General features: G+C 41.1%; 2 protein-coding genes and 1 long non-coding RNA gene across 7 annotated transcripts in view; 2 read left to right on the top strand and 1 right to left on the bottom strand.

Moving 5' to 3' along the window:
• The window catches only part of LOC135339652 (serine/threonine-protein phosphatase 6 regulatory ankyrin repeat subunit B-like), a gene marked incomplete in the record, with an annotated part of 1209744 nt that overhangs the window by 878721 nt on the left and 314134 nt on the right, over positions 1–16889 (top strand).
• The window catches only part of LOC135339650 (uncharacterized), a 30152-nt gene that overhangs the window by 8645 nt on the left and 4618 nt on the right, over positions 1–16889 (top strand). For 2 of the 5 annotated variants that reach the window (XM_064535862.1, XM_064535860.1), the window contains 8 exons: positions 1993–2091; positions 2894–2992; positions 4993–5091; positions 8207–8294; positions 14634–14735; positions 15296–15397; positions 15820–15981; positions 16199–16426. In XM_064535862.1, coding sequence (XP_064391932.1) covers positions 1993–2091; positions 2894–2992; positions 4993–5091; positions 8207–8294; positions 14634–14735; positions 15296–15397; positions 15820–15981; positions 16199–16426 — 979 coding nt within the window. The remainder of the gene's footprint in view (positions 1–1992; positions 2092–2893; positions 2993–4992; positions 5092–8206; positions 8295–14633; positions 14736–15295; positions 15398–15819; positions 15982–16198; positions 16427–16889) is intronic. The other 3 variants (XM_064535861.1, XM_064535863.1, XM_064535864.1) reach the window with 3 other exon arrangements.
• Positions 6761–7644, bottom strand: LOC135339859 (uncharacterized). The gene is made up of 2 exons (XR_010396081.1): positions 7392–7644; positions 6761–7214 (listed from the first exon to the last, which is right to left on the bottom strand). It is a non-coding gene; the product is annotated as an uncharacterized LOC135339859 (long non-coding RNA).

Below are 16889 nucleotides of genomic sequence, written 5' to 3'. Positions count from 1 at the left end.
GCGTTTTCCAACTGTTCCAGTACCTGCAGCGCTCCTAACATCTGGCACTGCCAAACAATTGGATCGTTGGTTGTCTTTTTATGTACTGGAAACCCGAAATAACAAAGGAAAACCTTATCCTCCAAAAACCCTTTACCAGCTACTGTGTGGGCTGCTTCGACACATGCGTGGAATAAACCCCAACACCCCCAACTTCCTTGACAAGACCAACCCCTCCTACAAGAAGCTCCACCCACAAAACGGAAACATCCAGCTCCTCCCCCAGTTTTGTAGCAAACAAGCCCAGCACACTTCCCAAGAAACGAGCGGCTCGTACTACTCTCACAAAGCGAAAGGGAAGACACCTATAAGCTATAATTTGCAGCAAACAAGCCCAGCAAACGAGCGGCTCCTATACTACTCTTGAACAAAGCGAAAGGAAATTTAGGAAGAAGCCAAAGCTAGAATCCCAGCACTTCCATACATCCAGCTCCTCCCCCATGCTTAAGTCATGCTTAATAATTTTCTTTGTTTATTTTCCTTATCACACAATCATGTTAAATATTATTTAAACACGTGAAAAACATCCATTGTACATCTGTATTAACATTTTCCCTAACCACAGGGATCTGTATATGATTCCCAATCATTCCTATGTAATAGCAGGTTCTGTATCACAGTTATAAACCATTGTATACCTTAGCAACCACATAGCAACGGGCAAGAAATCATTAAAACATCATGTCAAATGAAGAATAACAAATTCATGTGCAATGCTATATAATAATATAAATGTTTAAATGTTCAAACTGAATGTCAGTACTCTAAGCTCGCCTTGACCTTGCTTCTTAGGGATTCTGCATGTACTTGCTCCATAGCTGTCTGTGAAGGGTGAGGATTCTTTGTTTAGTAGAACAGTTCACCATTCTTGGAACACTAGCCAGCTAGCTACCGAGCGAATCATGCAGCTACACGTGCGAACGTTATTTCAGAAAACGGGTATTTCCATATATACCGTTTAATGAGCTGGACTTCCGTTTCTACGCGAACCGTTTTACACAATTAAACGGTACGGAACAGGAACTATGAGGGCTACTGTAGACATCACTGATATGATGCCGCTGAGTATAAAATACATAGACAAACACATAACAGAGACTGATTGTTAACACTATAATTATAGCTATACTTCTGGTAAGTTCTTATGCAATACATCTGCATAAATAATTATCGAGCGTTCTGCATGCAGCTGGGTGGCAAACTGCATTTCACAAAGAACACAATGTCTTTAGAGAATAGTATGCAAAGTCAGTTACGGTATAGTTGACTTCAACAATGCCTAAAATTACATGTGTACTAACTTTCAGAGTTGGTGCATCTTTTAAAACCCATGCAGAGACCAATTCAAGCTTGCGTTTAATAGTGGTACAGTAGCGGTTAAAAAAAGTACCCGTTTCGTTTACGTAGTACGTCCGTAGTACGTTCGAAGTGTTTCCTTTTTGACACCGTATTAAAAGCGTTGAATTTACCATACCGTTGCAAGTACGTTTTGCAGAAAAGTTTTAGAAAACGAACAAAGAGACAATCCTAGTCATATATACCCATAGCTAGCGTTCTAGTGGAGAGCTAACTATAATAAGTAGAGTAGGAACACTCCATAGACAAGTTTCGCTACGCACTCTTCTGTGAAAAGGCTGAAATGGCATTCCAATTAGGCATAACTCGAGAACGAAGCATTATTTTGCAAATCCACGAATAAAGATCTAAGAAAACGTTACCAGAAGTCTATAGAAACTCTTTATTGATCCTTGAGCAGCTGTAGCAGTCTACACAGACAGACAGACAGACAGCAGACAGACAGACACACAAACACACAAACACACTACCGTATATACCTCGCTTGCGCATGCGCAAGCGAGGCATAATGATGTGAAGTGTATTTGCTCAAACTATGCATGCTCACCCCAAACATGCTCCTTGTATATAATAATGTATATTCACTCTAATATACAGAGCAACTGGACAGCTCTCCACATAGCCAGTATCAATGGACATGATGAGGTGGTGAGGGTCCTCTTAGCAGGCAAGGCTACTGTCAACACTCAAAACAAGGTCAGTTACGGTAGTTGATTTCAGCACAAAAATTATATGAATACTTTTGAGTGGCTCATCTTTTAGAACCCAAAACATTGGGATCAACACGAGCTTGCTTTTAAAATAATGATGGTGGCACTTATGTGGTTTGGTTCTCATAGATATACCTTAAGGTGACATATTTTCGCGAGTATTAATTTTTGCTATTTTTGCGAATGAGAGTAAAATGGCATATATATACGTAGGCCAATTACCGTATAGCGGGTATATTTCGAGGGTATAAATTTTCGCGGATTTTAATTTCGTGATCTGAGTTAATTCCAGCATTTTGGCGCATGCGCATATCAACATGCAGCTGTACTTCCATACCGTTAGCCTCGAATCCGGGCCTAGCCTGTATGAATCGGTGAGGCAGTATGTTCTCCACCTCTAGCAGAACGTTTGCTGTACAGGCCCAGTACAAAACAATCTGGGCTATACCGGTGTCCTTGTCTCTTGATTCCTTTTTTATTCCTCTTATTGTCGATAGGTGTGGTCAATAATACTGAACACGCCTACTATTCAATAAGATATACATTTTCGCGGTACAGACTCAATTCGCGAAAACTGCGAACATTTATACCCTCAAAATATACCCGCTATACGGTACTTTGCTAATTACCTTGGCATTCTTATAAGCGTCGATTACTGCAACAGATATGTTCACCTCAAAATTTGCGTAGAGTCCAAGATTTTAGTGGTACTGTAATTGCATCCATTACGGTATGTGTTTTGGCAAACACTTGCTTTATAACCTACTGCTCATGTACTACATGTACAGTGGGGTCGGTCCCCTCTCTTGGCAGCCAGTAGCAATGGTCACCTGAAGTGTGTGGAACTTCTAATCAATGCTGGAGCCAATGTTGATATACAAGATGAGGTGAGTGTATCTAGCTGCACACATCTCAGAGATTAGCTAGTCATAGAGTTTCCTTCTCACCATGTCCTGGTGATCTGTGATGTGCATGTTACTGGTGGTGACCTAAGATTCGTTATAAGATAATTCTTGATTCCAGGCCGCTCTCAATTGAGAAAGAAGGCCTAGTATGCGCATGCGTCAATTGCCCCAAGAATCTTGGGGATTGAGATATCTTATCAGTATAATTATTACAATGATGTCATTACACAAATCATATCATGTAAAATATTTCCTCCTCACCATGTCCTCATGATCTATGATGTGCGTGTTACTGCATGGTGCATGTGGTCGTGACCTTATAGATGCATTGTAATATAAAACGTGGTCTGTGAGCTGCATGGTGTGTGTGTGTGTGTGTGTGTGTGTGTGTGTGTGTGTGTGTGTGTTCCAGCTGTAACTGCTCAACGGTTACAATGCGACAAAAACTAACAGCTTCTATAGGTTTCTAGCCACATTCTTTTGGATTTTGATTCGTGGATTAGCAAAATAAAGCTTCTTTCTCAATATGTTTCCCCATGCACTATACCCCCCCTCCCCCCCCGTCTGTGAAGGGTGAGGATTCTTTGTTTAGTAGAACAGTTCACCATTCTTGGAACACTAGCCAGCTATCTACCGAGCGAATTATGCAGCTACACGTGCGAACGTTATTTCAGAAAACGGGTATTTCCATACCGTTTAATGAGCTGGACTTCCGTTTCTACGCGAACCGGTTTAAACAATTAAACGGTACGGAACAGGAACTTTTATATGAGGGCTACTGTAGACATCAATAATATGATGCCGCTGAGTATAAAATACATAGACAAACACATAACAGAGACTGATTGTTAACACTATAATTATAGCTAATACTTCTGGTAAGTTCTTACGCAATACATCTGCATAAATAATTACCGAGCGTTCTGCAAGCAGCTGGGTGGCAAACTGCATTTCACAAAGAACACAATGTCTTTAGAGAATAGTATGCAAAGTCAGTTACGGTATAGTTGACTTCAACAATGCCTAAAATTACATGTGTACTAACTTTCAGAGTTGTTGCATCCTTTAAAACCCAGAGACCAATTCAAGCTTGCGTTTAATAGTGGTACAGTAGCGGTTAAAAAAAGTACCCGTTTCGTTTACGTAGTACGTCCGTAGTACGTTCGAAGCGTTTCCGTTTTGACACCGTATTAAAAGCGTTGAATTTACCATACCGTTGCTAATTACCTTTGCACGTTGCAAGTACGTTTTGCAGAAAAGTTTTAGAAAACGAACAAAGAGACAATCCTAGTCATCTCGAGTAGTATTGTAGCTAGTCTAGCTACTTATCTATGCTATGGCTATGTCTAGCTGTAAGCCTAGCTCTACATCAAAGACATAAAACGCACCATTCACAAGTTCTTTAACTTTCTCGTCAAAAAGGATGTCTGCAGTCTCTATAGAGTCCTCTCTCTGTTCTACAAGGTTAGAAAACGCTAGCTAGCTAGCTATAATATCTAACAGCTAACTGCTGTAAAGTTCTAGCTAGCTGCATGCAGAGAGCTGCATGGGTGTGGCCGAAGGAAATTTTGAAGAACAGTTGATTAGAAAAAAAACGCAACGGTACATAGCGTATCTTGAGCGTATTTTTAGCGTTTATTTGCAACGTACCAGCGTACTACGGACGTACTACGTAAATGGAACGGGTACTTTTTTTTGACCGCTACTGTACTTACGCGGTTGGTTAATTTGATTCTCATAGATATTATAAGCAGGTCTATATATACGGCTTGACTTTTGGTCTCTGTATTTTACAGCTGCCTCTATGGAATAAATTAATAAATTGATACATGAGCGTAATAGTTATTATACGTAGGCCAATTATTTAGCCTTGGCATCCTTATAAGCGTCAATAATTACAGCAACAGATGAATCATTACTGTGAAGTATGTGTTTTGTTTACACTGGAAACACTTGTTTTATAAATTTCTGCTCATGTACAGTTGGGTCAGTCCCCTCTCTGGGCAGCCAGTTTCTATGGTCACCTAAAGTGTGTGGAGCTTCTAATCGATGCTGGAGCCAATGTTGATATGCAAGAAGAGGTGAGTGTATCTAACTGTACACATCTCAGAGATTAGCTAATCATAGAGTTTCCTTCTCACCATGTCCTGGTGATCTGTGATGTGCATGTTACTGGTGGTGACCTAAGATTCATTATAAGACAGTTCTTGATTCCAGGCCGCTCTCAATTGAGAAAGATTGCGCATGCGTCAATTGCCCCAGAAATCTAGGGGATTGAGATATTGTGTGTGTGTGTGTGTGTGTGTGTGTGTGTGTGTGTGTGTGTGTGTGTGTGTGTGTGTGTGTGTGTGTGTGTGTGTGCGTGCGTGCGTGCGTGCGTGCGTGCGTGCGTGTCAGCTGTAACTGCTCAACGGTTACAATGCGACAAAAACTAACAGCACGTTCTTTTGGATTTTGATTCGTGGATTAGCAAAGTAAAGCTTCTTTCTCAATATGTTTCCCCATGCACTATACCCCCCCCTCCCCCCCGGGACACACGGGGGAATTTGACTCTAATTTGACTTGAAATGTTGGCCCGGGAATATGACCTGGCCTTGCGTAGTAAAGACTGTGTGCAACTGCTTAGGGCTCGAAAACCCCCAGAGGAGAATTAGGGGATTTGAACATACAATCCTCTCCCACCAGGGGGAATTTGATCTATACATGTAGGGTATGGTTAAATCCCTCATGTTAGCCTGATCCCTTTTGAGGGGGGGGGGGTAGTGGGGCGACACATTGATAGGTGTATTATATGTTGCCATGAAAGCACCGCTGATGCTAATGCCTCGGTAGAGGTGTCAAAGCTACAGCTACTAGCTATTATAGCAATAACTTTTATACACTGTCACACGTTATTATTTTCATGGTGACATTATTTTTTGCTGTAAATATAAAAATAAAAATAATTTTGCTGCAGAAGAACAGAGAAACTCAACGAGTGGGTAATGATCGGCCATGATTGTTGTTAAAAACGATTGATGCCAAATGGCTGCTAGTAGCAGCAGAGCCTTGTAGCTCTCTTCTCACTGTTGCAGCTATATACCCATAGTTAGCGTTCTAGTGCAGAGCTAACTATAATAAGTAGAGTAGGAACACTCCATAGACAAGTTTCGCTACGCACTCTTCTGTGAAAAGGCTGAAATGGCATTCCAATTAGGCATAACTCGAGAACGAAGCATTATTTTGCAAATCCACGAATAAAGATCTAAGAAAACGTTACCAGAAGTCTATAGAAACTCTTCATTGATCCTTGAGCAGCTGTAGCAGTCTACACAGACAGACAGACAGACAGACACACACACACACACACACACAAACACACAAACACACTACCGTATATACCAGAGGCGGATCCAGGGGGAGATCCAAGGGAGCAAAGGAACCCCCCTTTTGCTCAAAATCTTAAAATTGATTTTTAGCAATCTACAGTCATTTACAGTCATGTTTTACCTATTCTACTTATGTAGTAATGTCAATACCTGCATGTAGTCCACTCTAGAAGGAACAGAACTTAGCTAAAAGCAGTGGCAGCTTCTTTACTCTTTCTCAACTGATCGCGTTGCAAAAACTGCATAGTAAGCAGTAATTACAAGATGGGGCCGGGGATAAACCCACATCCATGTGTCCAGTGGTCATGCAGCTTTGATTGTGGTAATTATGTTCAACTGGACTTACTTATTATACAACAATGAGTAACAGGAAGAGACCAAGTCAAGTGCCAATTTCAACATTTTTCAAAAAGAGTAAAGCAGGTACGGTTTCACATAAATAAAAATCCAAATCATATAAATTATGATAAATAAACAACAAAACTTATAAATAAAAACAACTTCAATTGTAGGTTCAGAGTCACAGGATGCTATTGTCAGCCCCGCTGACTCGTCTCCCCCTTCATCTCCCCCTACTGACGTCCCCAATGACACTGAAGATTCAGACAGTGAACTTGATATGGAGGAGGGTGACTGCGTTATCCGGTGTGGCTTAGGTGGTGCTACCTCAAGTGATGATTGCGACATTGGGAAACTCCTTAACTCAGGGTAGATATTAAGAGTTTAACAAGAGATCACAAGTATCAAGACAGCCCGACGTGCTACCATGTCGGAATCGAGATTGGGTTCACTTGCTTTAATGAAAATCAATCGTGACCGATGCAACCAGCTTTTGTCTGCAGAAAATATGAAAAAACTAGTAGTATCATACAGCCAGCTACACCCAAGGAGAATGAAACTGCCTTTTATGCTACCTGATGATTGAATGTCTTTATATGTGTTTTTTACAATCAATTATTAAATACTCTAAGCTCTTGTATAAAAATTACTCATTTACTCACTCACACACTTACTTAACTTCTTGATCTTACTATCACTGCACTGGAGCCATAGCTATAGCTAGACATAATGTTACATCTACTACGGTACTATAATAGACCTCCCTAGCCCTCGGCCTAGCACTCAGGTGACAGGAAACGACACCGGAAATGGGCGTTGTCCAATTTTTCGCGCTGCGCGCGGCTTAACACTCACCCTTCGGGCTCGTTATCCTTTTACCAATTGCTTTTAGGAACCACCCTTTTCTAATGTCTAGATCCGCCTCTGATATATATGTATGTCTGTCTAATCATGGACCGGCATGATGTTTGCTTTTAAAACGCAAATCCTTACCTATAATTATATATATATATATATTACTCGGAGTGCTTATAATATTATTCTACGTATATATACGTGAGTTATTGCACAACTGTATATGTGGTGTTAAAATATGTGTATATATGTCTATTATGGACAAGCAAGAATGTTTGTTATGCCTCGGTGCGCATACGCAAGTGAGGTATACGGTATATAGTGTGTGTGTGCATGTGTGTGTGTGTGTGCATGTAGACTGCTACAGCTGCTCAAGGATCAATGAAGTGCAAGTATAATTATAAGAGTTTTTCTATAGGCTTCTATAGTCACGTTTTCTTGGATTTTAATTGCATCATGATATAATTTGTGTATGCTATAATAGCTAGTAGCTTTAGCTTTGACACCTCCACCGAGGCATAAGCACCCGCGGTGCTTTCATTTGACCGGCTTTAGTAATATTTATTATTGTGCAAAGAAACGGTCAACTTATTGTGTCAACAAAACCTCGCATATATGAGTTGTTTCTGTACAGGATGGAGGGACAATGCTGCACATAGCCAGTCATTATGGTCACTCTGAAGTGGTAGAGTGCTTAGTGGAGAGAGCCCACTGCGACACCAGTGAGTTTCATGTGCATGTATATTTTGATAGTGCTATTTTGACTATAAATTATACAGAAAAAAAAACCCCGTAATAATAAGATACAGAACAATAACAAACCGATACAAACCAGGATACATCATGGTGTGGGAAAGCTTAAGGTAGTGAGGATCCACCCCCACAATCTTCAAGCCCATTTTGAGCCTTAAAGTTCAACCCGTTTTAGCACAAAAAGGGGTAGCATAAATTATTTTTGAGCCTTTTAATGAATGATTTCCCTACCATGCAGTATACTTATAACCAAACTAGATCGAGCACCAAAGTGCTAACCCTCGGCTAATAATAAAGAAAACCAGAGGAGTGTTTAGTTCTAGCTTTTTATATTTTTAGATCCCACTTGTGTGTGTTTAGCAGGGAATTATGAGCCATAATGTCATAGTTTCCCAGGGAATTATAAGCTTGAGGGTATAAAGTACAAGTATAATTTTTTTGAATGCACAGAAATGATAATAAAGCTGTGCATGATAATTAGCTATGGCTGTTCAGTTTTTTCACTACCAGTTTCTATAGCGTTTGCTGGGTTGATGGTAGGGTTCACCAGTATCTTTTCTTGTCTCTACGAGGAACACTAAGAGCCAATGATTATAACAGTTCTGGGTCCATTGTCACAAGCATGAAAGCATGTCTTCAACTAGCATTTGTCAACTTCGTCCTCCTGACTTCTGTTTCTATCCTGCAGCCATGTTTCAAACAATAGACTCCTGTGTCTTTTTGGGAACGATAGTGCACTGTAGCATTGCTGCAAGCTGTTCCTTGCTAGCTAGCCATACATATCAGAACAGTTTACTGAGAAGCTTGAGCTGGGGGTGGGGCTTGAGTGCAGAGAAAAGAGGAGGCTGGGCTCATTTGTTGCAGAGTGCTTCCTGCACAAGGTGGAGTCACTAGTTGTCCATTCCAATGTTGAAGCAAGGCCAATGCAAAGGTTTTTTAGCAGAGAAGCAGAAATCATCTAGCTTGTCAAAACAGGACATTTTCAAAAATAAAGCTGTTGCTAAGGCTTGCTGCTTTTATACATACACTTCTTGCCTGAGGCAGCCAATGAAAAGTGGGATCTAAATCAGTTAGCACATGTGCATTCGGTATCTATGGTTATAACACATAGATACCTCATGCCCATGTACTATCTATAACATAGAACCCTGGTCACTTCAGCTTACCTCAAATAAAGGTCACGTGTAGAGCTAGCCAATGTGCAAGTTCAAGCTTCTTATCTTTTGCTCACTTTTATACGAAAACGAAGCTTTAAATTAACATGCATCAAAATCTGCCACTATTTAAACTAATAACTTGTGTAGAGGCTATCTATGCTGTAAACGCAGTACTATGGCAGCCAAGTGAGCAGACTCATGTGTCACAAACAAACCAACGGACGGGCTGGGACTACTATACCTGTGGCCGCTCACGCGCCTTGGATATAATGAAAGCACCGCTGGTGCTTATGCCTCGGTGGAGGAACCAAACATGAAGTTACTATAATTATATAGCTATTAAATTTTCATTGGTGCAAAAAGTGGGAATTGATCGACCGTGATTGTTGCTAAAAAGGATGCCAAAAGTTCAAAGTCCATTAATGGCTGCATGCACAGCATAGTCTCTCTCCTGACCTTACAGCTTACTTTGGTAGATTATTTTGGTAGATTTTCTAGCAGTGTCTTGGGAGAATATACCCTACGTCATGATTGTGGGCTACAAATCGCCCACATTTATAAATTTAAAATGTATGTGGATCATGCTACTTTGCATACCAGGCTTTCATTTCCTTCCTTACTGCCTCCTATCACCTTTAGTCTGCATATTGAGAGCTAGAAAAGAATACAAAAAGGTAAAGCTTGGGACAAGGTTAGCTTTGTAGCTCTTTTCTCACTCTTGCAAAACTATATAGCTATAACGTTCTAGTGCAGAGCTAACTACTAAAGTAGAGCATACCAACACTCCATGGAAGTTTTGTTACACTCTGTGCATTCCAAGTACCGGTATAAGCAAACCTATAGCTGTAACTCGAGAACGAAGCATTATTTTGAAAATCCACAAATTGCAAATATGACTATATAGAAGCCTATAGAAACTCTTACTTGCACTTCATTGATTCTTGAACAGCTGTAACACTCTACACAGACGCTCATGCAGCATACACACACACAAACACCGTATACCTCGCTGTGCATGCGCATCCGAGACATAATTATATGGTGAACCGGCTAAAACTGTTAGAATACATGGACACTTCCGCTTATAATTAATTGAAAACAAAATCTTCTTCTTTGTTGCTTCCTAGATCCTTGAGGTCCTGGTATAAGCATGCAGCCACAAAACTCAACAATGATACCATAATTATACAATTGAATAGATGCAAGTCAGTTTTAGACAGATTATTTTATACACTTTTTCCTCTTCTATACTTCCTCTTCTATACTTTTGAGCGAAAGCAAATCATGGCGAGAGGCATTAGCACAGCACCACTTGAATACTAGTTAAAAATAGGGGTGGATCTCCAAAGAGGTCAGAGTTTGCAAGGCTGGTATGGCTGTGTATGTGCATGCATCTTTGCATGATGTTTAAGGTAGTTAAACAAGGTTAATCGATGTACCTCCCATGCTGCCCTGCCTACTATCATTACATAAAGACGTCGCCCATCTTATATGAGCATGTGCTCTCAGCTCACTACCTCGTGTTCTGCCTTTGCTATATACCAGCTATCTGAGTAAAGCCCCACACCCAACCCTCCCCTCCCTTGGTTTCTATAATCTTCTCTGTCATTACAAGATGGCTGAGCCGAGGCTATGACTGTGGTGGCTAGGCCACGTCTTTACCCCCAAATACTTAATTAGGATTATTAGAAATGCCTAATTATTATTTAACCAGCGGGGTTGCATTCCTCTAATTAAGTAGAGAGGATGCCTAACCCTATAATTAACAGTCATCAGTCATGGTCCGGCTCACCCTCCATATATGTGTTGTTTGCACGTGTAGTTAGCAAGGTTAGCATTATTATGTTTCTCGGAGACCGAGATTAAAACTCTTTTCTGACTCTTGTAGCTAACAAACAGCTAGCGCTTTAGTGCAAGGCTAACTCATAAGTTGAATAGATAGAAAGTTTGTGCGAAAAGATTATAATGCTATAAAAGAGTGAAGAGATTGCAACAGCCTTCAATGTGAGTCAAACTAGCCATAACTTGAGAAAGAAGCTCAGACCAAGTGGCATATATACGGCACCGGATGTAATGTGGAACGGAGGAGTTCGGGTTAGCAAAGAAAAAGTAAAAAAAATTAGGGCGTTTCCACATCCGGTGCCATATAAGCCTCATGATCCAGAAGCTCTATAGTTTACAAATCCACAAATCGAAATCCAGGAGAACGTGGCTATAGAAGCCTATAGCTATATACCGTATTTACTTGATTAAACGCCCGGGCGTTTATTTCATATCGAAGTCTGTAGAGGGGGTGTTTAAACGAGATGGGCGTTTAAACGAGATGGGCGCTTACTCGAAACGGGTGTTTATTGTTGAGTCTATACTCCAAACTCAGTGGCGTATTCCAGCTAGGGGCTCAGGGTGCTCAAGCACCCCCCTAAGCTTAACATTAATTACTGCAACTTACTGGATAGCTGGGAGCTGAGCCTGAGCTTGCACGTGCACTACGGAGCTAGCTAGAGCTCGCAGAAGAGTTTTTATACTGATTGGAGAGTCAGACCACACCTTCAGATAATAAGTTTCCTGGGCATGCGTACTGTGACTTATTAAAGCTGCATGCTACAAAATACAGGAGACTCTCGCTATTCCGGCTCTCTGAAGTACGGCCACCTCGATATACCGGCCATTTGGCTTGGCATGGAATGCTAGCTATATGTTTACTGCACAAAACTCACCCTGAAATACGGCCACTCGCTATTCCGTTTACCGGCCAGTGCTGGCTGTCCCAAACAAGGTTTTCAATGTAATTTTATACGTATATTACGGCCGGATATGACATTTTGGGTGTGGTTTAGCAAATAAAATTGGATTACACTTAAATAGAGAACAGAATGATTCATTATCCTTCATTATCCTCGAGACAAAAACCGCAAAAGTATTCATTAGATTCGAGGTAAGGTCGTTTTTAAGCCGTGGCTATTTCCTGAGACACAGCCACCTCGCTATTCCGGCCAAGCTGTAGTTGGGCATGGCTCGACCGTCTCCTGACGGGAGGTCAGGTTGCAAGCCTATCTGGGATTTGTTCTGAGCATTATGTAACACTGCCATGAATATTCTTCTTCTCAAGTGGGTGTTAACCGACATGATGACGTGGATAAACCACAGCATACAGCATGCGGTTTTGCAACTAGATGCAAACGGAAGTGTAACCAAGCACGTGAAAAATGCTGCAATCTGATAGGGCGCCACTATAGTGGCGCTAGAACAAATCCCAGATAGGCTTGCAACCCGACCTCCCGTCAGGGAGACAGTCGGGCCACGCCCAACTAGCCAAGCTGCATGGTCCCAAGGGTGACTGGATTAACGAGAGTCTACTGTAGTACAAGTCAAGAGCCTGCATCAGAGAAGGTTCTTCTTTCTCACTGTCAGTGTCTATATATTCAGCCAACATCACCAGCAGAAACTTGTCACACTCTAAATACCAGGTATAGAAGACAAAAACAAAACAATAATTAAACAATGGTTTCAATACATATTTTCTTCGTGATAGTATAATTATTGTGCACTCTGCCTGTCACTATAGCTGCTCAGCAGAGAGGTCTTTCAGTGGTCTGAAGAGAATGAAGACAGCAGTACGATCACACAGAATGATTGACTAACTGGACTATTTCTTCTATATATATACACATACACCGTGACATACCTGTATAGTAGATATTGACATAGCTATAATTACAGTTAGGCAATGGTAGAGTTGATATCTTCTCTGTTCTGGGATTGTTCTTTGTAATTAGGGTGTGTCCTCTGTCATGCGCAGTAAAACATGGGTGTGGCTTCTGGTGCGTGGGCAGAACCCCCAAAAATTGCGACCTGAGCACCCTCCTACTAAACTGAAACGCCACTGAAACTCTTGTACAGCAGTTATTTATGCTCTTTTTGGCTACTGCCACAACTCTCAGCTTAAGTCATAGGAGTGGTGTTTCTCCCTCTGTGCTGGTATCTCTCTCTCTCTGCCATCATAAAAAGTTTCTATATTCTATGCTGCCATGCATGCTTGCACCTGGTTCCACCATAGATAGAGTAGAAGGGGATTGGCAACGGAAGTGGTTCACGTGATGTTTTACAATGAAGTCGAGCTCAGAAACAATCCGTGTTTCGCTTTCTACCCCGGGTAAGTTTACCGGGAAACTTATTGAGTCTAATCATAGTCTATGCATGCGTCTCAAAGACCCCTCTAACACTTAAACAAATGCCCCCTTGGAAATGAAGAAAATACAATCTTGATTGTCATGAAGTAGCTATAGTCTAACACAGAGCGATTTGTCATGCTTGTGTCAGTTTAGCTACTACGATATAGCTAAGGTTGTGTCACTAAGTAGTGTGCTGTGTCCCAAATGGCCACAAGTGTTTAATGAAGTTGATGTTTAGCAGCAAAACTGCTCGTGGACTTTTTACAGACAGCAAAAACAATTCTTATGAATTATTCATGTTTAGACCAGTTTTACCCACGTTGGAATAAGCCTCGATTAAAACCGCAGGGAAACACGGATGGTACTTCGAGGGTACCTCGTTTCCAATCCCTCTCTACTCAATCTATGGTTCCACGTGATAATTCAGCTCCACCCACAGTGCCACACCCATACATGGGCGTTTAAACGAGATGGGCGTTTTTAGTCAAGGAGGGCGTTTAATCAAGTAAATACAGTACTTAGTTTTCGTCACATTGCAACCGTTGAGCAGTTTTACAGCTGGAACAGACACAGATCGACACACGGACACACACAGTCAGCTTTACCGTATTCCTCGTACGGTTACGCCACGAATCGAAGCATAAAAATCAATTAGAAACTGGCATTATATATAATTATATACATACTAAAATTATGTCGTTCGAGATGAGCGAAAGCAAAACAATGGCGAGAGGCATTAGCACAGCGCAGCTTGCACCATGCACTCGTTGTATCAGGAAATACAGTTTTTTTACTCATGCATTGTCGATCATAACAACTATATTGACAATAATTTTTTTATTATACATGCCAAGGCAATGATTGTTAAATTAGCGAGGCAAATTAGTAGCCTCCTTATACACCGTCCATAAAGTACTCTTGAGTTAGTACATTGAGTTACAAGAGACACATTCAGCAATTAATTTTTCATCCATTCCAGATGCAAGGAACAAGACTGGCCTGACTCCCCTTCACACTGCATGCTATAATGGTCACAAAGAAGTGGTGGAGTACTTGGTAGAGAGAGCCCACTGTGACACCAGTGAGTATACTATAATTTATAGCCTATTATGATCGACTCAGTCAGTGTTCATGTAGTGCATATTCAAGCCAGGGTTTCATCTAGGATTAAAAGTTAGGGGGAGGGAGGTTTATGCACGCCGCAAAATGTTTGGCCACTCCCATATTTGTTGACCACACCCCTTATTACATGCTAGTGCATCACAGTAGATCTAGTTACATATTGCACATCATAGCTAATGTGATGACATCATATGGGGGGAAGGTTCACCCCAGAACCCTGCAAGCGTATTTGTTTCACCTCATGCATACCTCACATATACATCAGGGTCATGCAGGAAAGGGTTAATGCACATTCACCATGCACTCGTTGTATCAGGAAATACAGTTTTTTTACTCATGCATTGTCGATCATAACAACTATATTGACAATAATTTTTTTATTATACATGCCAAGGCAATGATTGTTAAATTAGCGAGGCAAATTAGTAGCCTCCTTATACACCGTCCATAAAGTACTCTTGAGTTAGTACATTGAGTTACAAGAGACACATTCAGCAATTAATTTTTCATCCATTCCAGATGCAAGGAACAAGACTGGCCTGACTCCCCTTCACACTGCATGCTATAATGGTCACAAAGAAGTGGTGGAGTACTTGGTAGAGAGAGCCCACTGTGACACCAGTGAGTATACTATAATTTATAGCCTATTATGATCGACTCAGTCAGTGTTCATGTAGTGCATATTCAAGCCAGGGTTTCATCTAGGATTAAAAGTTAGGGGGAGGGAGGTTTATGCACGCCGCAAAATGTTTGGCCACTCCCATATTTGTTGACCACACCCCTTATTACATGCTAGTGCATCACAGTAGATCTAGTTACATATTGCACATCATAGCTAATGTGATGACATCATATGGGGGGAAGGTTCACCCCAGAACCCTGCAAGCGTATTTGTTTCACCTCATGCATACCTCACATATACATCAGGGTCATGCAGGAAAGGGTTAATGCACATTCTTCATTATTATTGCTTACGTTATTTAACATTGGAATATTCATAAACATCAAACCTTGACTCAGGAAGTTACCTTATGCATGTGCAGGTGTAACTGATGCTAGAGGCAGGACTCCACTTGACTTCGCAATACAACAGGGTCACACTGAAACCATCGAATATCTTCTGAATCAGTCTCTTAGGGCACCATCTGCTACTCCAAGTCAGAGCACTGACTACCAGTACCCTCTAGTCGACCAGGAGCTTCAGGGTGCATATACATGCAGTATAGCCGTGATGTATATGCGGACAAATTAAACAGATTATGTACATGCCCAATAAAGACTATATGCTTGCCAATACTATGTGCAGCCTCACATGTATATAATTATACATAAAGCAAACAAACACAAAATTATACTGCATTTTCCTGCATGTTCTTTGCATGATGTTCTGGGTTATATACTGATCAAATTACTGTTGTACAGAGTTGTTGGACAAGCTACAAACACCCGCTAATATTCAAGTGTCAGAATGCACACCTCTAACACAAGATGAGATTGATGCCCTACAGAAGCTTATCGAGGGAACAGAAGTAAACATTGATGACATCATTGCTACTGGTCAAGGCATTACTCTGCAAGACGCTCAACAATTACTTGCTCAGAAAGGATACATTGAGGACACAAGTAATCTCAAGACAAGGCTCAAAGAAAGTAAGTTACATATATATAAGGAGCAAATGAGACTACGTGGAATCAACATCAGCTTGCTCTGTACAAACATTACCGCCAACCGACATTCAATTAAACCCGGCTTGTGCACACGTGTAGCACTTACCACATTACAACATTACAAGCAAAGAAATTTTGTGACTAAGACTTTTGCATGTGGCTAGGCGATATTGAAAAGACTATGCAATATGTTATAGTTATAACACGGGCACAAGGGATGTATGGAATATATTGCACTGAAGCACGAGGGCGTAAGCCCTGAGGGCTGAGTGCAATATATGCCATGCATCTCGAGTGCACGTGTTATAATTAGTTTATATCCCGAGGGCATAGCAACATAACACTGTCTTAGTAACATAATATAAACTGCACAAAAAGATGACAAAGACAACTCTATAGACACAGCTCCATCTCTTCTCTCTTCTAGATGCCAGTATATGCAGCG

The sequence above is a fragment of the Halichondria panicea genome, chromosome 8 (genome assembly GCF_963675165.1).
Source record: "Halichondria panicea chromosome 8, odHalPani1.1, whole genome shotgun sequence".
NCBI classification, from domain to species: domain Eukaryota; kingdom Metazoa; phylum Porifera; class Demospongiae; order Suberitida; family Halichondriidae; genus Halichondria; species Halichondria panicea.
This window is presented reverse-complemented; position numbering and strand designations above follow the sequence as displayed.